Below are 25588 nucleotides of genomic sequence, written 5' to 3'. Positions count from 1 at the left end.
AGGTAAGGTGTTGCAAAAATGTAAACATGACATCTAAAAACTTTGTCTCATTAACTAATCTTTTAAGTAGGGAGAAAAAAGAAGCAGCAAGAGTAATCAAGCCAAAAAAGAACTTTACAAACACAGTGTAAGATTAAAGCCATATAGATCACTGATTAATGACCAGTTCACTGTGCAACTAAATTTACTCACTTGTCATCATGCTCATAAATATTCAGACCCAAAGCATCAACACCTAGCCACAATTCAGTTCCCTTTTTATTTTTTATTTCAAAATAGTTGACTCCATACATTTCTAGATCTTGGGCAATCTTCAGGTACTCCATCATAGAATCTTCCCTGTTAAAAGAAAGCTTACTGTAACATAACTTAAGTAAAAGTAATACCAAACAAATTACAAAAATACTTTGGATTAAAATTTAGTGCTTTATATTTATTCATAAAAAGTGAATGATCTTTGGGGGATAATGTGATGTACTAGTAAGTGTTAGGATATAAAAATACTTGAAAGAAAAACACGAAGACAACAGCCACCCAAGTACCTCAGCATTCCTCTGTGTTCCTCATGCCAGTTCTGTATTCTTTCTTCCCACTGTTCTTTTGTCAGTTTGTGTTGTTCCAAAACACTGTAAGAAAAAAAAATATGAAAATGTTTCTATGATTCAAAATTAATATTCATTTAAAAGTACAGAATCATTCAATATCTTAACTGTAATGGCTATCATAAAAACCTATATACACGATAAAATTGCATAGAACCGTAAACACATATACATACACAAATGACTGCATATAAAACCGATGCAATCTGAATCAGGTTGGTGGACTCTATCAATATCTTGGTTGTGACACGGTACTAGTTATACAAGATGTTACCATTAGGGACGGCTGGGAGAAGGATACACAGAATTTTTTACAATTGCATGTGAATTCATAATTATCTCAACAAGTTTCTAGGATCCTGAGATTATTTTAAAGATTACATGTTTTTAAGACAGTTATACAGACAGTTTATGGGAATTAAACTGTTTCAAGCAAATAAGCCACTGGACCAAAAAAGGGAAAATGACTTTCTTCATTATTAATAGAAAAAATTAGAGAAGAGAGAGAAAATCAAAATTCTGGAGCCTTAATTTCTTCTTTTACTCTACATATTTACTTTTCTTGGTGTCACATTTAATTTTATTTTCTATAGGCAATATATTTTTAAAAGATTTTATTTATTAATTTGACACAGAAAGAGAGGTCACAAGTAGGCAGAGAGGCAGTCACAGACACCCAGGTGCCCCTCTATAGGCAATATTTTATATAAAATTATACAAGTGGGGGGTGCCTGGGTGGCTCAGTGGGTTAAAGCTTCTGCCTTCAGCTCAGGTCATGATCTCAGGGTCCTGGGATCGAGCCCCGCATCGGGCTCTCTGCTCCGAGGGGAGCCTGCTTCCTTTCCTCGCTCTCTCTGCCTGCCTCTCTGCCTACTTGTGATCTCTGTCAAATAAATAAAATCTTTCTAAAAAAATTAATAAAATTATACAAGTGGAAAGTTACACTTTTTACCACCCCATGTCCTCCAAATAATCTTTCATTGTTTTCTCTTTTATCCTCCCAGTGATCCTCATGCAAATATAACCAAACATATTTTCTCTACTATTGATATTTTAACATCAAATCAGCAAATTCAACATATACACAATTTACCTGCTCTACACACTACAGATTATTTACTTGTTCTCTTTGGGTCATATAATGATTATTATATATTTTGCTTTGTTGTTCAAACCTCAGATCCTACATTACTACTAATAAAAGCTGTGGCATTAAAATATTATTGTTTATGGGGCATTTAGGTGGCTCAGTTGGTTAAGTGTCTGCTTTCAGCTCAGGTCACGATCCCAGAGTCCTCGGATCAAGCCCCATGTCTGGGCCCCTGCTCAGCAGGGAGCCTGCTTCTCCCTCTCCTACCTGACCGTGTACTCTCTCGTTATTTCTGTCTCTCTCAAATAAATAAAATCTTTTTTAAAAAGTATTACTGTTTAGCTGTATAAAAATTCTACATGAAACCTAGGAATGTCTTGGTAGTATAAAGGAATCTCAGAATGTAATCTTTCCTTGCACAAGTTACTATTTAGAATAGATTCCTTAATGAGGTCTCAGACACACTATTACGTTCTTACTATGCCCTGCTCCTTTCTCAGTATATCCTCTTTTAAGCTCTTGGGTTTTTTGGGAGAGGAGTTCTGTCTTCCCTTATATAACTTAAGTTTCCACATTTTTCTTATTTTTATATTTTTTGCTGCCTGGCCTTGGCTGCTCACCAAAAGGAATGCCATCAGCCTTGAGAGCATAATGAGTGCAGCCAATTGCTGGTACCATGACATTAACTAAATCTGGAGATATGGATTAATTCAATTGGATGCCACTAAGATTTATATAAGTTCTAGCTTTTTACATCCAGCATTTCAAATCTCGTTTGTTTGCATTTTACATAATGTACTTGTACTATTCATCTGCATGACCTGTTTGCAAGTATTCAAAAATGCCTACCCTCTCTTTCCTCTGTCCAGAAAAGAGTCTTCCTTCATGGCCAAGGCCAATCCCTTCTACTTGGCTTTAAATCTGTCTGTCTGCACCTTTACAGGGCTCCTCCCCTCACTTTCTCCGGATCTATACTCCACCACTGATGATGGGGACATATTTACTGTCTCTTGCATACATGTATATATTATCATATCTACTTCTTTGTGTTACAGAGAGCAAAGACCACACCATATTGCTCACCACTATATGCCCAGTGCCAGTACTGAAGAACTACTCAAATATTTGCAGAAAGAATAAAGGATTATGTCAGTTCTTTCCCATTTTTAAAGAACACATCTATGAACTCATGGTTCCCTAGGTTTTTTGTTTTTGTTTTTTCCTCTTTCACAGCCAAACCTCTTTCGAGAGCTATCCCTATTCACTATCTTTCATTTCCAAAACCTCACATCGACCGCCTCTAGTCCACCATGATCTGGCTGCAACCACCAACACCACACTGAAGCTGCTTTCACTAAGGTCACTGCCAATCTCCTTACTGTTAAACCCAACAGACACACTACTCCCTCAGACTCAACCTCTTTGTTACTATTTGACACTGCTCATCAGTTTCTCCTTAAAGTTTCCTTGCACCTTGGCTTTCATGGTTAACAGTCCTCTGGTATTATTCTTCACTCTCTGGCCATTTTTTCTCAGTTTGCTTTACAGGAGCCTCTTCCCCTGTACTTTTAACTAAGTTCCAACAAAATCTGTCCTGGGCCCTTTGCCCACTCTATATGTACTTTCAGGTCCACCTCTTTCATTCCCATGGGATAATTATCTATTTGCTGCTTATTCCCAAAACTGTATGTATAGTTTCGCTCTCCATGGTCCAGATCCAGGCCTACCAATGAATACTGGCTATCTTCCTTGGTTATGCTGCAGAGGTTTCAAACCCAATGGATTCAAAACTGAAATCTTCTCCAAAATGTATCTCTTCTTCCCTTTATCTTGGAAAAAGGTTCTCCAAACCCCAGCTACCTATATGTCCAAGTGAGAAACCTGGCACATAAAAACTCATGTCTATCTAGCTCTTTTCCAAGGAGAGAGCAATGTTATCTGGTGGAACTGATAATGTACACCACCAGACAGGACAGCTAAATGTACTGTGGGAGAACAGACTGCTTATCTGGACTTTTCTATATAATAAATTTTTTTTTCCTCTACAAGAATTAAAAGCATCCATCAAAATCATCAAATTGTATGTCATTTATGGCCACCAAATAACCTGATTACTAATTCCAGGCTCAGGTACTTAAGATCGTGAGAGAAAGTATGCTATACCACATACATAGAATAAGTAAATCACTGTGAAGGTATTTCCTCCATTCTAAATAGAAAAATTAGTATTCTGATTTTATGGGTAAGCTTACGAGTAAGCTTAGATAGCTTGAAATAGTTCTCCAAAGGCTACCAATTTGAAGAACACCTATCTCGATCTTCAAAATTAAAGAGCATGTGCTATCTTTCTTCTTTTTAAACAAAGTGGGTTATAGCACACATGCATTTAAATTAAAGAAATTTAATTGTGCTTAAGTGTGATACCAGTATTTAAAGTATTTTTTAAAATCACATAACTATTAAAAGTAAGCCAATTACTTCATGCTCAACCAGACAGCAATCTAATCTCACATTCAAAGAACCACCATCTGTGTTATACCTGAGACAAGACACGCCTATTCTTTTATGAACAATTAGGAAATTTCAAGGGCAATTTTGATTATATATAATATTTACCTTATATGCTGATTTAAAACCTAACCTGCTGTGCCTTTTACTAAACATAAGTTATATCTCAATTTTGGTACAGAGCTATAGACTGTACTGTACACTTGAAACTAATGTAACATTGTGTGCCAATTATACTTTAATAAAAATAAAAATATATAAAAAATTAAACCTCAAGTAAGATAGAAACTAATCCTTATCTGAAACGAAAGTCTACTATGCCAGTAACCAGCTATTTAATTCAATGCTTAAAAAAAAATCTGAGACCAAGAGTTTGGAGTTGGAATAAGAATCAAAATTAAACCTTAGAGGCTAACAGGTGTCTCATATTCCTGATTCTTTGGTGAACAGTATGCATTATTTTACCTTCCAAGAAAACTATCATTGCAACAGCATTACAGTGTAACAGTAATAAACAGTGTAACATTTAATCATCAAATATTAAAGCTACTGTGCTTAATGATACCTTATAAAGCATATATTAACTCAACTTACTCCACAAAAATAAACATTAATGCCCACAACCAAATGGAATAAAGGTGGACATGAAGTAGTCTCCCTTTTTCACATTTATGACCTATGAAAAAGAAACTACCATCTAACAGCTTAAATACTGTTAAGTATTGCAACTGTGAAATTTTAGGTTACTAATACACAATTTTGCATTTGAACAGAAATTTTAAAATTCAGGAATTCTGACTAAGAGAGGAACACTTTTTTCCCAGGTTCTAAAAAGATCTCCATGTACATTCTAGTGTGCAATTCTAATTATGAATTGAGATATTTTAAAGTAACATTTGATGCTGTACTTCTCAGATCTCATAAATACTACTACCAACCAACACTTGTACCACACTTTACGGTTAAAACTATAAACCAATCAGTTCTTGTTCCATAGTCATAAACCGTAAGGTAGGATAGCAGGATTACTATCCCCACTTCGCATACTCAGATACAGAGGCTGAGATTTCAGATTATGCACGTAAGGTCACCTAAGTAGTAAAGGGCAGAACTAACATTCAAACTCTAGGTCTTCTGCCTAATGATTTCTTCCTATGCCATGCTATTTTAAAGTGACGATTACAGAAGCAGCAATATACTGCATATGAGGACAGAGCACTAGACTAGGAGTCTGAAAACTGAGTTTAGAACACCTTTTACAGGGTGCCTGGTTGGTTCAGTTGGAGTAAAATGAGACTCTTGATCTCAGCGCTGTGAATATGAGCCCATGTTGGGTGTAGAGACTACTTAATTAAACATTAAAAACAAAACAAAAACAAACTTTTAAAAAGCTGGAAACTGAATTCTAACTCTACAGAGGAAATAGAGCATGGCACTTCTCCTGTCTGATTTTTTTTTTCCCCCCTTCCTCCTCCAGCTTTATTGGATAGTTTAAAATTACATTTCTGGGGGCACCTGAGTGGCTCAGTTGGGTTAAGCCTCTGCCTTCGGCTCAGGTCATGATCTCAGGGTCCTGGGATCGAGTCCTACATCGGGCTCCTTGCTCAGCAGGGAGTCTGCTTCACCCTCTCTCTCTCTGCCTGCTTGTGATTTCTGTCTGTCAAATAAATAAATAAAATCTTTTTAAAAAATATTACTATTTTCTAGGACTTTAGTTGCTTTTTTCATCTGACTTTCTATTTTTCCCAAGCATGGCACTTCTTACAAAGCATTTAAGAACCATCTATCTGCCTGTTTTAGTGAGAATTTTTATCAAGCAACAATAGTCACATCCTCCCCCAAACCCAAATTACCACTACCTCCATTTATCGCTTATCCGTGGGAATGAGGAGAAGAGGTAGAAACTTTGAATAATTACAGCATATAGAAATCTATGCAGCTACAGGTCATGACTTCTAAGAGAATATACTCTAACAATTTAAAAAATTGTCCTAATCTATTTATAAATTTCTTTTTCAGACAATTTAACGTAAAAAACAATTTTCACTTACCGCTGGGGTAGGAGTCTATCATTAGCCAGGTATCCTGGTTTATGCATCTCTTTATTATAATCTCCATACTTGGCTTGGACAGCATAGGAAGCCAAAAGAACTGCAGTTTCTGGTGGACAATATATCTCATCATTTAAGATAGCTTCCTTAACTTGCAAGAAGAAAAGTCTCTGGGTTATTTCTTGAATTAATTCCTCAGAAACATCTTCAGGAAAGAATTTAGCTCTAAATTTGAACTGTAAAGGATTCTCTTTTTTAACATCTTGCTGTGTCACCTGGAACAGTAATTTCAAGCATAATCAACAAAAATCCTAAATTCACATCAAATTCTTTTTTAGAAGAAAGTAGCATGTAAAACCCAAATAAGATTCTAAATCCATAACTAAGACTCTAGTGTGTAAGATTCTCAACTTATTGGATATGTGGAAAAAAAAGATTCTATGCGCTAATGAACGTGATCTGTAACTCACAGGTCCTGTCTAATAACCAAGTTGAAACTTCCCCTAAGAAGTTGACCCTGTAATGTTTGAGCCAAAATCAAAGTACTCAGTTACACCTCATATTTATTATGTGTTAAGTTTTCAAACAGGAAAAATGAATGAACATTTCTCTAAGATGAGTTAATGGTAACTTACTGAATTAAGAGACATGAAACGTTTAATAATTGAGATAATTGTAAAAGGAGGTCTGACTGAATTCAGTCAGACCCTGAGCTTTTCTAATAGAAATTCATGATCACAATAACTTCAAAGTAATTTAATTATCAGCTGAATTTTATATGTATTTTTACCTTTTTATTTAGCTTAAGCCATGTAGAATAACCTTTGCTGTCCACATACTGCAGCCCAAAAAACCAAACTTCACGCAAACCAACTGTTTTCACCACCTTAAAAAAAGAAGTTCAATTTCAGGTCAACATTCACAGTGAAAGTAAATGGTACTATATTTCAAAAGAAAAACAAAACTACATAGGTATTATAGGTATATTTCTTTGCTCTAGAGATCTTTCTTAAATTTAATACATTAATTACAGGGATGTTTCTAAAAACTTAAATTCAGGTTTTGCATATATATTTTGTAGTGTCATTTCAATCTTGTTTGATCCACGCTTTTTTTTATACCACTTTTTCTTCCTCATCTCCCATCATGACCCCAACAGATAACAAGTCTGGGAAGCAGATTCAAAGCTGTCATAATCCCACTTTCCTATTTCAGTGTACCCCCACAACTAATCCCACTTTCCTATTTCAGTGTGATTACACAACTGGGTAGGCAAGGCAAATAGTATCCATTTGGTGATAAGAGTCTCTGAGGACATTTAAAAGCCATACCAGGTTATCCAACTGGTGATTTCACACCCACTTCTACCCTTCACTATCAAATATTCTGTTATTCCCTCACTGAACAAGAAACCATTCTTGGAACATGCCCAAATTTTATCCTTACAGCTCTGTTCATGCCTTTTCTTTTGCCTAGAATGTTTCTTTTGTATTTTTACCATCCATTGAAAAATTTATTCCTCAAGCCCCAGTTCAACTAACATGCTTTCTGTGAATAAAGCTATCCTATTATATAGATAAAATTAATCACTCATTCCTTGATGTTCCCATAGTATTCTATCTATACTACTAGAACATTTACTCTATCATAAGTAACTGTATGATTAGTAGTGTTTTTATTTACCCTCCTTCACTGCTTAAAACTAAGAACAGAGATTACTGGGGCACCTGGGTGTGGCTCAGTGGGTTAAAGCCGCTGCCTTCAGCTCAGGTCATGATCCCAGAGTCCTGGGTTCAAGCCCCGTATCCAAATCTCTGCTCAGCAGGGTGCCTGCTTCCCTTCCTCTCTCTCTGTCTGCCTCTCTGCCTATTTGTGATCTCTGTCAAATAAATAAAAAAATCTTTAAAAAAAAAAAAAAAGAACAGAGATTACTGCCTTAGTCATCTTAATCATGCCCTTTTAAAGAATCATTAATCAAAAGTAGCAGAATAAATAAAGCTAGGACCCACCCAAGAATGTACCAGCGCTTGGAAAGCTTATTTTTTTCTAGATCTATATTAAAACAAAATGAGGGAAGTGAGCCAGGAGAGGTGAGAGTTTTTAATATTTTTAAAGCTTTACATAAAGATTCAACATTAGTTTTTTTAAAAATAAAGTTCTGTAAGATTTTATTACTTATTTATTTTTAAAGATTTATTTACTTATTTGACAGAGAGAGACACAGCGAAAGAGGGAACACAAGCAGGGAGAGTGGGAGAGGGAGTAGCAAGCTTCCGGCTGAGCAGGGAGCCGATGTGGGGCTCAATCCCAGGACTCTGGGATCATGAAGTGAGCTGAAGGCAGAGGTTTAACGACTGAGCCACTCAGGAGCCCCTATTTATTTACTTTAGAGAGAGAATGAGAAAGCATGTGAGGAGCGGTGGGGGAGCATCTCAAGCCAACTCTGTACTGAGCATGGAGCCCAATGATGGGCTCTATCTCACCACCTCGAGATCATGACCTGAGCTGAAACCAAGAGGTGGACGATTAACCAACTGAGCCCCCTCAGGTGCTCCCTCAACATTAGTTTTAAAGTGATAAATATTCTCGGGGAGCCTGGGTGGCTCAGTGGTTTAGGCCTCTGCCTTCGGCTCGGGTCATGATCTCGGGGTCCTGGGATGGAGCCCCACATCGGGCTCTCTGCTCAGTGGGGAGCCTGCTTCCCCCCCTCTCTCTGCCTGCCTTCTGCCTACTTGTCATCTCTGTCTATCAAATAAATAAATAAAAGTCTTTTAAAAAATTTTTTTTTTAAATTAAAAAAAAATAAAGTGATAAATATTCTTGGCTTTTTTTTTTTAATATCTAAGGAAACTTATCAGGCATTTGATTTCAAGATAGCATACTGAACCTTTCAGAAAGTTTATTTTCCTTCTCTTGAAAAATTTCACTGAAATTACACACACCAAAATAATTAGGAATAAAAAACCATTTAGCTGTGCTAGGAAAAGTTACCACCAAAAAAACAAAAAGTGAGAAATTTCTGGATGATACATCATCAGGACTCCCAACTGATACAAAAACTCATCAAAACCAAACCACCAACTCCTTAATGTAGACAAAGAAGATCCCAAATAATTTAACTTTGGCAAAAGACAGGCTGTCTCAGCCGAAGAGCCACAGAAAAGATTCCAGCTCAGAGTTGTAGAGTAGGAAATTTTCACAGGTCAAGAGCAAGTAAGAGAAGTGTCAAAGTTTCTAGCCTGTTTTTGCCTCTAGGTTGTGTGTGATTCATGATGCTGGCGAACTAAAGGTGGGATCTGCCATAGTGGGCACACGGGATAGTACCCTAACTAGCTTGAGACCATCACAACAAACACCAGGAACAAGAGAGCTCAGCTGTGAAACTCTTTCCCTACTACTTCTGGCAACATTCTCAGAAACTTTCAATCACATATTTTTATAAATAAAAATATACTTGGGCATTAATGACAAAATATGTATTTTTACCTATAAATTACACACATGCTATATCACACATACATTAGAAAGCATTTACTTTTAAAGTAACTTTAAAAAGATAAAAATATAAACCAACATTTTAATATTTTTTTCCTTGCATCCTTTTTTTAAAGATTTTTTTTTTTTAATTTATTGGAGAGAGCAAGAACGTGCAGAGAGAGCGCGAGCGAGGGAGTGCAGAGGAGCAGCGGGAGGGGCAAAGGGAGAGGGAAAGCAGATTCCCTGAGTAGGGAGCTGGATGCGGGACTCAGTCCGAGGACTCAGGGATCATGACCTGAGCTGAAGACAGATGCTTAACTGACTGAGCCACCCAGGAGCCCCTTTTTCTTGCATCCTAACAGATCATGTTGAATACTTCTTAGGGGTAAGAATACTCTCTAATCCCACAGGTAGAAGCTGCAAGAGGATGACAGTGTAGAAGAATCAGGGAGCAAACCAAAGGACCTCCAGCACTCAAACAGAGCCCCCTACACACAGCAGCTAGCCTCAAGGGCATCGTGATCAGAAGTGAGGCTTTGCTACAGTTGGACTCATGTTGCTATGTACCCTCATTTGAGAGGACTCCTGTGTCTAGCTGCTCCTGGCCTTAACCCTGAACCTACCTACCTGCCAATGCTCTCCACATACTCCCTATACCCAAGGAAAAGCCTGCTTTAAGATCCTTTGATTTGGGCTCAAGAGAAGCTGTCAGGGAAAAACAGTGACTTTAAGAATTAACTGCTCAGAGAGCACATTACAGATACTACTCCCTAATCTAGAACTTCATTTACACTATGAATGCTGTGTTGTGTGCATCAAATGCTGTCCTCTGTACTTAACACAGATTCTCATTTAGTTCTCACAACAACCCTCTAAGGGAAGAATACCATCATCATCCTAACCGTACAAGTGAAAAAAATAAGGCAAAGAGTAATTTGTTCCAAGTCAAACAGCTAGAGCGGGGACTCCGATGCAGGCAGTGTGGCTCTAGAACCCACACTTTTAACTACTACACAGTACTGCACTGTAATAAATGAGGCTTCCTTTCTCCTGGTGTCTAAACTAAAGCAATTCTACTTGATAAAAAGCAAGTAATTTATTTCTCAGTTCATAATACCAAAGAAGCCCACTTGCTGATTAGTTTTTGACCACCAAAAACATTTCACTCACTATAAATAAGATTTCAACTTGTTAAGAAGTAAGTACAATGAATGCTAACTCCGTTCACATTTATATTCAATAAGATAGATGATATATTTACAAACAGGAAGCCTAGAGAAATCAACAGAACTAGCTCACAGTTCACAAGGTAAAATATGTACAAGGTATGCATGGTGCTTGTAGCTGCTTATGATTTTAAGAATTTGCTCACTCTACCAAAAACCTTTCATCTTATAAAAAGACCTTCTCAGGGCTTTCAAGATAATCAATTAACTTATCAGGAAGATTACGTATACTATTTTTTCAAGAAAAGAAACAACTTACCAGGAATTTTAAAATTTGGTGTATTTTAGATCTATGTGAGATACCTAAATAAACCCAAAATATCTACTAGGTAATTTACTGCTGTGTACTAGAAACTCTGCCTCCTGTTCTGTTCTCTAAGGTCGAGGAGGTCTGACCATAGACTCCTTACTCTTCTGCCCAAATGTAAGTCCCTGTAAACATCCTCCCCTGAGTCCCACCCCCAATCACCCTCATTCCACTTGTAATCATCAAGTCACCTTCCTAATCACTTGGCCTCAGGGCACCAATCTCTCTCCTTCCCTTCCAAATAAAACATCACCTACAACATTACTTACTGCTTTACCTGGGGAGCTTAAATAAACAAGTAAGATATTAATGATTTCCAGTAGGACCCAGAGAATTTGAAATCAGAGTATCTGGATGTAGTCTGTAAGCACTACCCTTATTCTCTTTCAAAAGCCCCACAGGTGACTCAAATGTGCACTCAAGAGTGAGAAAAAGACAGCATCAGCAGTCCAAATTCCTCAACATGACACCCATGTTAGCTTATCATGGGGCTATGACATGGAACTGCTGTCAGGTGCCTACTTGTAGACTGTAATTCCCTGGGCCTTGCTCCTGACATCCCCTCTATCTAGGATTTTCAACGATCCCGCTAGGGACACTTTCTTTTCATTTCTTTGAGTCCTCATCACAGTGCTTTACTCAGAGGATGTTAAAGAAATATCTGTTGATAATTACCTTTTAAAAGTCCTCTCTTTCCCATCTAGAAATGAGAAAGAATAATAGCTCTATAGCTTTCCAGATAACTGAAAAGATACCATGAAAAATTCCAAGTGCAACACTGTTGCAATAGCAGTAAAGTTAGAGGAAAACATACAAAGAAGTTGCAACAGCTTCCACATTGTATGCTGTCAAAAGCTGCATACTTCCTGTGGCTAAATGATACCTGGTCAAAAAGCTGTTTGCCCGTGGTATTGGGCTGGATGGCAAATTCCAGCTCTGCATCCATGGTGGTCACTCGTACGTTGATCTACAATAAAAACAGAAGGGAAAATCACTAGGAAAGAAAATATACTTAGCAGCAATATTTTTATCTGATTTATAAAATAAAGTAAATACGCAGGCAATGAAAAACTACACCATATTTGTACCTAAGATTTTCTTCATTAAAGTGATAATGTTTGATTTTAATCACAGGAAATCTTAAATCTGTTTTAAAAAGAAAGAGCTTACAAAGTCCTCTTTTAAAAACATTTATTGAATACTTGGCATACACTAGGCACTAGGCCATGAGCTTTCCATGTTTTCATTAAGCCACTGTGACAATACTAGGAAATATGTCATGTCTACAGAAACTAAAAGAGTTCCCCATTACTTACCCAAGGGCACAGGGATATCAAAGCAGAGCAGGTATTTCAGGAGAAACATTAACTACAAATTCTTTGAATGGCATTCACTATTCCATATTTTTCAACACAAAATTCAGATACTCAGTTTTATCCTATTGCAAAAATATTCATTTTATAAAAAGAATTCATCAATTGACCTATATTTGTTAGATTCTATTTTAAATTCTTTTTTTTTCTATAAATACCTTTGTAGCTGGACATTTCACCAAAAACTTGGCATGCCTTAACTAAAGTAATTTTAACTCTGGAGTAGCATCTTCACTTAGAATTCACCATCATATGGTACAAATCGATCTTCTTAACTTTAATTCACATGAATTCTAAATCTGACTTATTTCTCCTTTCTATTTTTTTTCTTTTTCTTTTTTTTAAAAATATTTTATTTATTTGACAGACAGAGATCACAAATAGACAGAGAGGCAGGCAGAGAAAGAGGAGGAAGCAGGCTCCCTGCGGAGCAGAGAGCCCGATGCAGGGCTCGATCCCAGAACCCTGGGATCATGACCTGAGCCGAAGGCAGAGGCTTTAACCCACTGAGCCACCCAGGCTCCCCTCCTTTCTATTTTCTTACTCATTGTAACAACCATGGCTCTGCACATGTAGCTTTTATCTGAAATACAATCTCTAATCAAACAAGTCTTAGAAATCACAAAACCTTTTGTGATATAATAAATATATATTTGATCTTCATTCTGTTTCCTGGCAGAGAGCACCTAAAACCTTTAGAATTTCCTCCGTGATAGAAATAAGTGGAGCCTTTTGTTATTCATAATAATCCCCTTTCAACCGTACCTCAGTTTATACTAGTAACTCCTAATAACCCATGATGGACCCCTCTGGATCTTCAGGATGGAGGTAGGTAGCCAGAAGAACCAACCATGTGATGAGAGCCCCACTCTAACCTCCAAAGAGAGGAGAAGCGGAAGAGAGTTAATCATCAATGGCCAAGAGTTTAATCCATCATGCCTACATAACGGAAACTTCATTAAAAGCCTTAACAAAGGAGTTCATAGAGCCTCCAAGGTGGTGAATGCATCCACATTCAAAGAGAAAGGTGGACTGCAAACTCTACAAGGACAGAAGCTCCTGTGCTCAGGACCTTTCTGGACTTTGCCCTATGTACCTCCTCTTCATCTTTATCTTTCATTAGTACCCCTAATATCCCTTGTATTAACCAGTAACAAAAAGTGTTTTCCCGAGTTCTGTGAGCTGTTACAGGGAATTACAGTACCCGAGGAGGGAATCATGGGAATCTCCAATGCATAGCCAAGTTAGAAATGTGGGTAACATGGGGACCCACTACTTGTGATTGGTGTTTGAAGAGGACAGCGGTCTTGAGGGTCTGAGCCCCTACCTGCAGCGTCTGTGCTAATCTGGGTGGCTGGTGTCAGAATGAGTTAAATTCCAGAATACAATACTGAGGTCTACATATAAGTAGAGAAACGCTTGATGTGGAAAACTTACACAGAAACTTTGAGTACAGAGAAAGTTTTGTTACCCATAAATCTACCATTCAAATTATTAACTAGAAATGGCAAATAATGCTATAGATCCCAATGTATATCTTGTGAATTTATCTGTCCCAATCTCCCACAGGTAAGCAATAACCTGAATTCTCTATTTGTCATTCCTTTTTTTAAAAGAATAGTTTCAGCACAGATGTAGGTATCTCCATGTAAAGTAGCTTTTCTTGATTTTTAGGTGTATTAAAATTGTACAGTACTGGCTAAGAAAGTCTTCTTTCTTGATGTGGGCAATGATTACATGATTATATTTATTTTATGAAAACTCATCAACTACACAACTACATTCATCTCCGTATGTATACTCTATTTCAATAAAAAATTTAAACAGAAATTATACCACATGGCAGTTTGCTTTTTCACCACTTCTAAGCTTCACTGATTTTTCTGTGAATCGTTGAAATTCATTTAATTTTACTGCTATACAATTACTGCTGAACAATAATTTACCCATTTTCTTGTCAATGGATATTAAATTATTTTTAATCTTTTGGCTATCAAGAACAATACTGTTATGAACACTCTTGTGTATGTCTCCTAGTGACATACATCTGAGTTTCTCTAGAAGTACAGACACAGACAAACTCCTAGGTGATAAAGCACGAAAGCCTGCACCTCTACCACGTAAAAGTGAACTGGGCTCCCATGTGACTGTACCCACTTACACTCCACCAATAGTTCACAAGCATTCCTGCGGGGCTAATTTTCACCAACAGTGGGTATTATCAGATTTTTAAAAAATATTTACAGTCTAGTGGATGTAAAATGGTATCTCAATATGGTCTTACTGAGCAGAGATCTGATTCCTAAAGAGGCTGAGACATAGTATGCAGAATTCTAAGCCCCAAGGATCTCCATCCCCTAGTGTTACTCTTTTGATTATGTTACATCACAAGACAAAAGGGATTTTGCAAATGTACTTAAGGTTTCTAATCAGTAGACCTCAAAATTGAGAGGATCATGTGAGTGGAATCAAGCTATTCACAAGAGTCTTTTAAAAGCAAAGTGTTTTGGCTCAGTGGGTTAAGCCTCTGCCTTCAGCTCAGATCATGATCTCGGGGTCCTGGGATTGAGCCCCACATCGGACTCTCTGCTCAGTGGGGAGGCTGCTTCCCCCCCACCCTGCCTGCTTGTGATTTCTGTCAAATAAATAAATAAAATCTTAAAAAAAAAAAAAAAAAGCAAAGTGTTTTCTCTAACTGGTTGAAGAAGTCAGAGAAATTCAAAGTGTGAAGGAATCTGACCTAAGAGAGTTCTCCTTACTGAGCTGGAGGAGCCGGGGAGCAAGGACCCAGCACCAGCCTCTAGGAGCAAAGACCGACCTCTGACCAGTAACTAGTTTAAAAAAAAAGTAGGGGGGGACTTCATCCTCCAGTAAAGAAGGATAGATAATTTTTGCAAAAAAATGAATTCTGCCAATAGGAGTAAGTTTGAAAGAGAACCCCAAGCTCCAGGTGAAAATAGATGGGCTAAACCTTGATTTCAGGCTGGTGGGACCCTGAGCAGAGAACCCAGTTACATCATCCCATATTCCTAACCTACAAAAACTGTGAGATAATAAATGTGGATTGTTTTAAGCTACTAAATTTGTGGTAATTTGTTACAGATTAACAGAAAACTAAATGGTACATTTATTGACCATTCAGTCTCCCCACCTTTGGAAATATCTGTTAACATCTATTGCTTATTTTTCTATTAGACTGTTTGTCTTTTTCTTTTTACTATGTAGGAAATCTTTATATATTCTAGATACTAATCCTTTGTCAGTTTTTTTTTTTTTAAGATTTTTTAAATTTATTTGACAGATAGAGATCACAGGTAGGCAGAGAGAAAGAGAGAGAGAGAGAGGAGGAAGCAAGTTCCCTGCTGAGCAGAGAGCCCGATGTAGGGCTCGATCCCAGGACCCTGGGACCATGACCCAAGCCGAAGGCAGAGGCTTTAAACCACCGAGCCACCCAGGCGCCCCCCTTTGTCAGTTATTTAAATCACAAAAAAATCTTTTCCCAGTTTATAGTTCGTCATTCTACATCTTCTTTATGGTAAACTTTAATATTTTATTTATTTATTTGAGAGACAGCAAAAGATAACATAAGATGGGGGGAGGGACAGACAGAGAAGGGGAAGCAGGCTCCCAACTGTGAAGGGAGCCTGACACTGGGCTCAACCCCAGGATCCCGGAATCATGACCTGAGCTGAAGGCAGACTCTTAACCACCCAGGCACCCTATGGTGAACATATTCTTAACTTTAACATTGACTTTATCAACGTTTTACATACAGGTATCAAATTTTTTTGCCGTATTTAAGAAAACCTTCTCTACTCTGGAGAATATTACTCTGGAGTAATAAAGATGTTCTTAAATTTCATCCTAAAGTTGTTTTTCTTAATTTGTCTTCAATGATTTTTGCTTATGATTTAAGGTAGAGTTCCAATCTCATTTTTAAATCTCTACAGGATAATGATATGGGGATTTAAAATATCTAAATGATGGGACGCCTGGGTGGCTCAGTTGGTTAAGCAGCTGCCTTCGGATCAGGTCATGATCCCAGCGTCCTGGGATCGAGTCCCACATCGGGCTCCTTGCTCAGCAGGGAGCCCGCTTCTCCCTCTGCCTCTGCCTGCCACTCTGTCTGCCTGTGCTCGCTTTCTCCCTCTCCCTCTGATAAATAAATAAAAATCTTTAAAAAATAAATAAATAAATAAAATATCTAAATGATGTATAATGATTAGTTAATTAGCTTCCCAAAGACAATTATGTCACAGATCCAGTGTTCATGAGGTATGATATCTCAATTTGTGTTCTCTATTCTGTTGCACTGGTTGACTGGGTTGACTGTTCTGTCAAAACCACACTGTCTTAATCACAACATTTTTAAATAAGTCTTGGTAAATGGTAGGGAAAGTCTCCTCTCATTATCTTCATAAACTTTCTAAATTACCCCACCATAGGGTGCCTGGGTGGCTCAGCCGGTTAAGTGGATGCCTTCAGCTCAGGTCATGGTCTCAGGGTCCTAAGATCAAGCCCCACATGGGGCTCTCAGGTCTGCTTCTTTCTCCCTCTGCCCCTGCCCACCACTCATGCACACACTTTCTCTCTCAAATAAATAAAAATTTAAAAAATATTTTTAAAAACCCATTATGATTTAAATTGGAACTACACTAAATTCATCAGTCCCTTCAGGTGAGAAATAATAGCTTCTCAATAATGACTATTCTTATCCATGACTGTGGTTCTCTCTGTGCATTTATGTCTTCTTTAGCATCTTTCAAAACAGTGTTTATAATTTTCTACATAAAAATCATATTAATCAGGGCACCTGGCTGGCTCAGTCAAGAGAACATGGAACTCTTGATCTCAAGGTTTTAAGTTCGAGTCCTCTGCTGAGTGCAGAGATTACTTAAAAAAAAAAAAAAAAAAGAAAAAAAGAAAATCTTAATAAAAATCATACTAATGATTTGTTAGAGAACTTTCTCATAAATCACTATCATAAATTCAAGTCCACAATCACTTGACATCCCAAAAGCATCAAAATCAAGGTTATAACCTTATATAAGCAAAACTTTAACATGAAGTGATGTGAGACTATTTGTTGGATTAATTTATCCAATTTCAAATGAATAGTCACACAATGACCTATAAAAATATTAATGTTTTTAGATGACACACCAAACCTTGAGGGAAGCTCCATGACAGAATGACATATGACATATGTATATTCACTTTTCTAAAATCCAAAAAATTCCAAATATTGAAACTCATCTAGCTTAAAGGATTTCAAACAGAGAATTGTGAATTTGATGAAGTAGCTTTCCAAAATTGTTTTGCCTTTGTAGAAAAGCAAGGGATTTCTATATTGATCATTTTATCAGTTCCCTTGCTGATTGATTGTTATAATGAACCCATAAATCCTTGTATTTACATAATTCAGAGGTCAGAAAATGTTTCCTGTGCAGGGTCAAACTGTAAATATTTTAGGTTTTGCAGGCTATACAGACTGTTTCATCTACTCAACTATGCTATTAGAGCATAATACAGATAATAAACAAGCATACCACATTCCAATAAAACTAGTCATTGAAATTTGAATTTCATATAATTTTCACAGGTAAAATATTATTCTTGTAGTTTTTTTAATGCATTGAAAATGCTAAAATCATTATTAGCATGTAAGCTGTACAAAAACAGGTGGTGAGCTGAATTTGGCCTATGGGCCATAATTTGCCAATTCTTGGTACAACAAAGAATCTTAACATCTTTAAATAGTGTTTCTTCTAGTCCTTCAGCTTTTTTTTCTCTTCTGTGCAGGTTTCCCTGTTCAGTGCTGAATCAGCAACAATGATAGCATCTTTTGTCTTGTTCTTGATTTTTCTTTTTTTAAAAAAGCTCCCACAGTTAACACATTAAGAAGAGCTTTTGCAGTTACGGTTTCTTCTATACCTAGCTTAAGAAGTGTTGGGTTGTTTTTTGTTTTGTTTTGTTTTGTTTTAAATCATGAATAGTTGTTCAATCTTAGAACTCCTCTTTCTGAATTTTTCATATGATTTATCTCCTTTTAACCATTAAGTGTGGTAGAGACTGCTTGCTGTTTGACCCCCAAATTCTAACAGAATTACAGTTGGGTATATTGCTACAGAGCTGTAAACATTTCTCAAGGTCTCCTGCAATTAGATATGGCTCTATGACTAGGTTCTCACCCACAGAGCAGACAGAAGAGACAAGGCCACTCCTGAGCCTCGGCATAAAACAGTGAGCATGCTTCTCTATGCTTTTTCCTCCCTTGTTGCTGGCTGACACCCAGACAAAGCAGTTAATTCCAAAGTATTTTATGACTTTGATGCTGTTACAAATTGATTTTTTTACTTCATTTTTCAAATTTTGCTACTAGTATGTAAGAAAGACTACTGATTTTTAAAAATACAACCTTGTGTCCAACAATCTTGCTAAGTTCAGTTATAGTTCTCGTAGCTGTTTTTCAGATTCCTGAAGATTTTCTACATAAACAATTATGCCACAGACTAATAGAAAAATTTACTTCTTCCTTTCTGATGTTTATGCCTTTTGTTTATTCTTCTTCTCTTCCTCCAACAATGCAAATTCACCGTTTGTTACCTTACCTGCTCAGTCTTTAAAGTATTCCCAAAGAGATATTCATACCAGAAAACTTCAATAGCTATAACCAATAATTTTCTTAAAAGATAACTGGGCAAAAGGAACATTGAAAAAAAAAATAAACCCAATATTGTTAGATGAAATTTAAAAACATTTCAGAACTATGTAATTATAAAGCTAAGGAAAATCATATACACTCTCTTGAATTAAAAAAAAAAAAGACTATATAATATCAACATCAGTTATCACTAGCATCAAAGCTAGAATTATGAGAAAATTAATGCATTGGTCCTTCCAACCTCTCATTGCTTCCTCCTGTAACAAGAAGTTACTGTATACTGAGCAGTGAATATGTACGAAGTTCAACCAATTCTCACCAAACTCCCTTAAGTAACTAACCGTCTCCATTTTTTTTATAGGAGGAAATTAAGAATTGGAGAGTCTGAAGTAACCAATCGAAAGTCACGGGGCAGGGGGTGGGGATGGCGCCTGGGTGTCTCAGTGGGTTAAAGCCTTTGCCTTTGGCTCAGGTCATGATCTCAGGGTCCTGGGATCAAGTCCTGCATTCGGCTCTCTGCTCAGCCTGCTTCCTCCTCTCTTTCTGTCTGCTTCTCTGCCTACTTGTGATCTCTGTCAAATAAATAAATAAAATCTTAAAAAAAAAAAAAAGTCACAGAGGGGAAGCAGCAGAGCCAGGATATGAACTAAGACAGTTTGGCTCCAGAACCCACGAATTCCCATCTTCACTGCAATGTTGCCTCTACCTCTTCTTCACTGGCTTAGAGTACTTCATTGTAGCCACATTACTCTGAAACAAGCAATAGAGGTATCAGTGCCTTTTTCTTCCCAACAACTCTACCATGACATTTTGCCTTGTTTCAAAAGGAAATTAATGCTACTGATGTTTCATTAACTACGTAGTGGTAAAAGTAAAATACACTTACTGGTTTCGGCATTTTCCTTCTCTTTTTATCACCTTCTTTAAAAAAATTCACTTTTATGAATTCTGATGTCCCCTGCAGTAACAGAAAAAAGAAAGCATAATATATCTATTACTTTTATATAATATCTTGATGTTAATAATTTGTATAGAATAAAAATTAAAACATTTTAAATTGTGAGTTTAACACAGAGCTCTCTAAAAATAAACAATTTTTAAAAAGAACTGTCTTATTCTAATTTTCAATGTCTTTTACTATCATTTCACCTTTTCTAAAAATATTTATAGCTGTGATTTAAAAGAGCACATATCTCACACAACATAATCTAAAGCCTACCGATCACCAACCCAAAATTTCAATTTACTCAGAAACTACACATAGCAACGAATCAAGACTGCTAAGGACCCAAATGCTGTCTCTGTCTGTGTCCAGTTCACCTCTACATCCAGCCTGGGAGAGGAGAGGAACAGTAAAGGGGGAGATACAGATTCAAGTTCAAAAGAGATGAACTCAAGAATACTTTTCAACCTTTCTTCTGTACTGACAAAGACAAAAGGAAATTCTGATTAACATAAACTCTAAAAAGATAACCTTTTAAAAAAAATTATTTTTCTTCTTGAAAGTTTAAAAACCCACATTAAAATAAACTGAGTAGTTTATTTACCTAAGGTGTATTAAACAGCCAAAGAGTACACACTAGCAATCTACATGCTACTCACCAGCAAACTGATGGCCTTCACTGAAATGTAGAGTTGTCCTTGAGGCCAATGTCAAATTTTATCTTCTCCCTGTAGAGCAAAACAAGTGAGTCCTAATCCAAGAAATCCATCATGCTATATTGTCTTAGGGTAAATGTTCTTAAAGACAGCTAACAAACCAACCGAAGGATCTAACATTCTTAATCTTTACTAGTTTGTTCAGAAAAAATGACACATCATTTCAATTCGAAAACCTTCAGTAAGGTATATTACTACTTGAAAATCAGCTTTCGCTGATAATATCTCTGCCAAGAAAATTCATCCATTATACTAGCATCAACTAAATTAATATATAATTGTTCTAAAACTTCAGTGTCAATTGCTTTTTAATGTTACAATAAACCAGAAAATTCTCCAAATTAAAAAAAAAGTGAAACATCATTTCCCTACATTTTACTCAATCATGGGCCAAAGAGACCTCTCTTTAAAAGAAACTTTCACCTGAGATATTTATCTAATAATTGAGCTATGAAATTCATTTCCTTAAGTCTTAGCTAGGAAATCTTAACACTCCCTCCTACAGTCAGTCACCTGCTTTCATGAACCTAAACTGTACTTGAGACCTATCTTCTCTTTCTGTATCTTCTTTTCATCCCAGTACTGTCTTAATTCATCCTTATCATCTCAGGTCTTAAAAACATCCTCAAAACTGACCTTTTCACATCATTTATAAGTTAGTAATTCTCAAATCTGTATTTCTAGAATTTGCTTGGCTAACTTGCCTTGCTCAATGTCTAGATTATCTCAAATGTAACATGGCCAAAACAGCTAAATCTCTACCCTATAGCAAAATCTGGTTTTCTACAAGTCTTGGTGATGTTATTTCTAGAAAGTTTCATAGTATTTCCTCATGACGTTTGTATTTACTATGTTGGCAGTCACAATCTTCTATTAGTATTCCTAATACTATTAAATTTTCCCTTCCCTTTTGCCTGATTAATCTTGCCAGAAGTTTGCTTAGTTTATTGGTCTAAAGGCCAGCTTTTAGTTAGTTTCCTTGATCTTCTGTTTCTTTTATTGTTCTTTTTTTGTTAATTTCTTTTTCCTCATGACTTTTCTTTTTGTTAGTTGGCTTTACTCTGTGGCTCATTTTCTAAGCCCTTAAACTTAAACTTTAAGTAATTCCCATTTTTTTTCTTTTCTAGTATGTGCATCAAGGTCATAGATATGTCCAAGTATCAGGCAGTTTCATACACAAAGTATCCTCCCATATTGTCCAGAACATTTTAAAATAACTTTTATCATTTGAATATATCAAGGATGTAGGTATAACATTCGTATACTTAAATATTAAAAAACATGATCTTTATAACATATTGAAACAATACTTTTTCCTTCATCTATTTCACAGAACACAGAAGTTCTTTAAACTTGTCACACAAATGAGACAGATCATACAAGTACTTTTTATAAGTATTTTATATATTATAAAATATAAAATGATATAATATTATTACTAAAAGTTTACCCCAAACCACACTATTCATTCATATAAAACACTGGGAATTTTTTTTCCTATTTGTACTGTTAGAATGTATTTTAATATCTATAGTGTAACCACTGTATTTTTCTTTTAATCCAGATCTGTTCTAGATTTGCCTTTTTTTTTTTTTAAATAAATGTTTAAACCACTACCAAATGAGCTCTCTAAGTTTTCCAAACTCACATGTACCAAAGGCATTTCAGGTCAATGTGCCTGTTTTAGAACAAAGCAACAACAGAGTTCCTAAAAACACAAATATAAATCTCCTTTTCCAGGATTATTTTTCAAAATGTCTCGCCTTATATTTAAAACCATAACATTTTTCTGAGTGAAATAAGTCAATCAGAGAAAGACAATTATCACATGATTTCACCCATGTGGAATTTAAGAAAAATAGAGGATCATGGGGCAAGGGAGGGAAAAATAAAGTAAGACAAAATCAAAGAGGGTGAGAAACCCCAAGAGATTTTTAACTCTAGGAAACAAACTGAGGGTTGCCAGAGGGGAGGTGGGTGGAGGGATGGAGTAACTGGGTGATGGGCATGAAGGGGGGCACATGATGTGATGAGCACTGGGTGTTTTATCCAACTGATGAATCACTGATCTCTTCTTCTGAAACTAATAATCTACTGTATGTTAATTAACTGAATTAAAATAAAATAAATATCATTTTTCTAAATATCACTTTAGTGGTTCCCCCCCCAGGTTTTTATATACAGTTTTTTCATTGGCTCTGCACATTTCCCTTTCCAGTTTTGATCTCTAATCATGACTAAGAAACTTTTTTTTAACTTTCAAATGGAATGGGTCTGGGAACAAAGTGTTTTTTATTATTTATTTCTAACTTTACTATACCATAGCCAAAGAGTTCATTCAGACTTCCTTTATGTTTAGTACATAATTTCATTTCTAACTTTCTGCCTATAAACGACAATAATGTATGTTTTGTGTTTGATAAATTAGATCAAGCCAGACCAAGTACTTAATGTTTTGTTTGTAGTTTCCCTACTGTTGCTCATTTTAGTCTACTTAAGCAACTTGAGAAAAAAATGTATTAAAATTTTCCCAGGTAGGACTGTGCATGTTAATTTCTTCTTATACATTGTCACTTTTTAATTTATATTTTTTAAGGCTATGCTATTAGGTGAGTACAGGCTTAGAACTGTTATATTTCTCCAGTGAATACTTCCCTCCTCCATAAGGTAATGATTCAACTGCATTCAACTCTTAAATTGATTGTTGCTCCCTCAGGATTTGGAGGACATGATTTTTCTGGCATCTGTTACTGCTGATGTGTTATCTACAGTTAATCTAACTCAGTTCTCTGAGATAATCTGCCTTTGCTCTCTGCTTTCAGGAACTTTCTGGGAGGCATTCTTCGGATTTGCTTTTATTTATCTTGTTCAGGATTTGGTAAGCTTTTCCTTATTCTGAAGATGTATGCTTTTCTCAAATTCTGGAAAATTATTAGCCATTGTTTCTCTCTCTCTCTCTCTCTCTCTTTTCATTCAGCAATTCTCACTGGACACATAATACATATTTTATTCTCTAGTCCAAACCTACTTTTTTATATTTTCCAGCTCTTTATCTCTCTCTGCAACATTCCTCGAATCACTAATTCTCTCCAGTTGTTTTTAATGTTTTATCTCTTCAGTAGTTCAGCATTTTGGTAATTATATATTTTTACTTCTAGAAATTTTTTCAGCTTTGTAAAAAAAATTTAATAATGCTATGCTATTTTATAATTTGTTTTAAATCTTCCTTTGATCCCTATGTTTATTTTTTTAAAAGGTTTTATTTATTTTATTTGACAGAGAGAGAAATCAAAGTAGGCAGAGAGGCAGGCAGAGAGAGAGAGGAGGAAGCAGGGTTCCCACTGAGCAGAGAGCCCAATGCGGGGCTTGATCCCAGGATCCTGAGATCAGGACCTGGGCTGAAGGCAGAGGATTAACCCACTGAGCCACCCAGGTGCCCCCTTATGTTTATTTTTTGTCACCACAAAATTTTCCTTTTTTCAGTTCATTATGGTTTATTTCTTTATAGAGTTTGTAATTTTGGACAGAAAACTCATGTCCCTAACCCACTAACCAATGAAGTAGTCCCGCAAGCCCTGAATTTTATACATGTAGCCTACAAAGCTAATTCAGGTTTGCTCATACCAGAGTATCAGGAATTTTTTTTAAGTCATTTTTAATTTTTTTAAAAGATTTTATTTATTCATTTAAGAGAGAGAGAGCGCGCGCGTGCACAAGCAGGGGGAGCAGCAGAGGGAGAGGAAGAAGCAGGCTCCCTGCGGAGCCGGCTCCATCCCAGGACCTGGAGATCATGACCTGAGCAGAAGGTAGATGCTTAACCGTCTTGAGACACCAGGTGCCCCTAAAATTTTTTTTTCTTGATTTGGGGTGATGGGTTCAAGCCCCACACTGGGTGCAGAGATTACTTTAATTAATTGATTGATTGATTTTTTTTTAAGAGTTTTAATTGCCCTCAGCTAATTTTTACCTTAACTTCTCATTCTGTATTGCATTACCATATCTGATCCCAAAGCTACACACTAAAGAAGTTTGATGACACTCAGGAGAGCCTGCACAGGCACCGATCATGTTATTTATTAAATCACGTGCCTGTTGCATCCTTCCTGTGCAATCTCATCAGTAAGGAAGAACAAGGGAAAGAAAGCAAGAACTAATGCCAGAGTATGTAAACAAAGTTAAAGCACTCAAGTTATAGAAAAAGTAGTTAGCAAACACAGGGTAAATAAATATCAAGTATGTAGATTTGCAGAAATTCTGAAGTTATAGGTTAATTTAATACTGGAATGAAACAGAGGTAGGTTTTTCTTTTTTTCCCTTTCCTTTAAAAAATGATTTATCCAAGTTTTCAATACTAGAGTTACTTCAAGTTGTGCTCTTTATAAAAAGGACCAGACCCTTTCAAGAAAAAAAAATTAAAGCTTTAGGTTTAAGAAGAGAGCTCTGAAGACATAAAAGAATAAAGGTATCATAGGCCAACACCCACAAAACCAGGTTTTTTACACTAGTGAACTAAGCTTTCAAAATCTCTAATAAACCTGAGGCGTCTGGGTGGCTCAGTGGGTTAAGTCTCTGCCTTTGGCTCAGGTCATGGTCTTAGGGTCCTAGGATCGAGTCCCGAACTGGGCTCTCTG

General features: G+C 36.4%; 1 protein-coding gene across 2 annotated transcripts in view; it reads right to left on the bottom strand.

Annotated features, from left to right (window-relative positions):
* Positions 1 to 25588, bottom strand: part of RDX (radixin) — a 90842-nt gene that overhangs the window by 53555 nt on the left and 11699 nt on the right. For both annotated transcript variants that reach the window (XM_059417782.1, XM_059417791.1), the window contains exons 2-8: positions 20901 to 20969; positions 20185 to 20256; positions 12145 to 12228; positions 7042 to 7137; positions 6252 to 6526; positions 543 to 626; positions 193 to 339 (exon numbers count right to left, since the gene is read on the bottom strand). In XM_059417782.1, the coding sequence (XP_059273765.1) occupies positions 193 to 339; positions 543 to 626; positions 6252 to 6526; positions 7042 to 7137; positions 12145 to 12228; positions 20185 to 20196 (698 nt within the window). In that variant the 5' untranslated portion in view covers positions 20197 to 20256; positions 20901 to 20969. The remainder of the gene's footprint in view (positions 1 to 192; positions 340 to 542; positions 627 to 6251; positions 6527 to 7041; positions 7138 to 12144; positions 12229 to 20184; positions 20257 to 20900; positions 20970 to 25588) is intronic.

Source organism: Mustela nigripes, chromosome 1, assembly GCF_022355385.1.
Source record: "Mustela nigripes isolate SB6536 chromosome 1, MUSNIG.SB6536, whole genome shotgun sequence".
NCBI classification, from domain to species: domain Eukaryota; kingdom Metazoa; phylum Chordata; class Mammalia; order Carnivora; family Mustelidae; genus Mustela; species Mustela nigripes.
The sequence above is the reverse complement of the archived record's forward strand: the minus strand, read 5'-3'. Positions and strand labels throughout refer to the sequence as shown.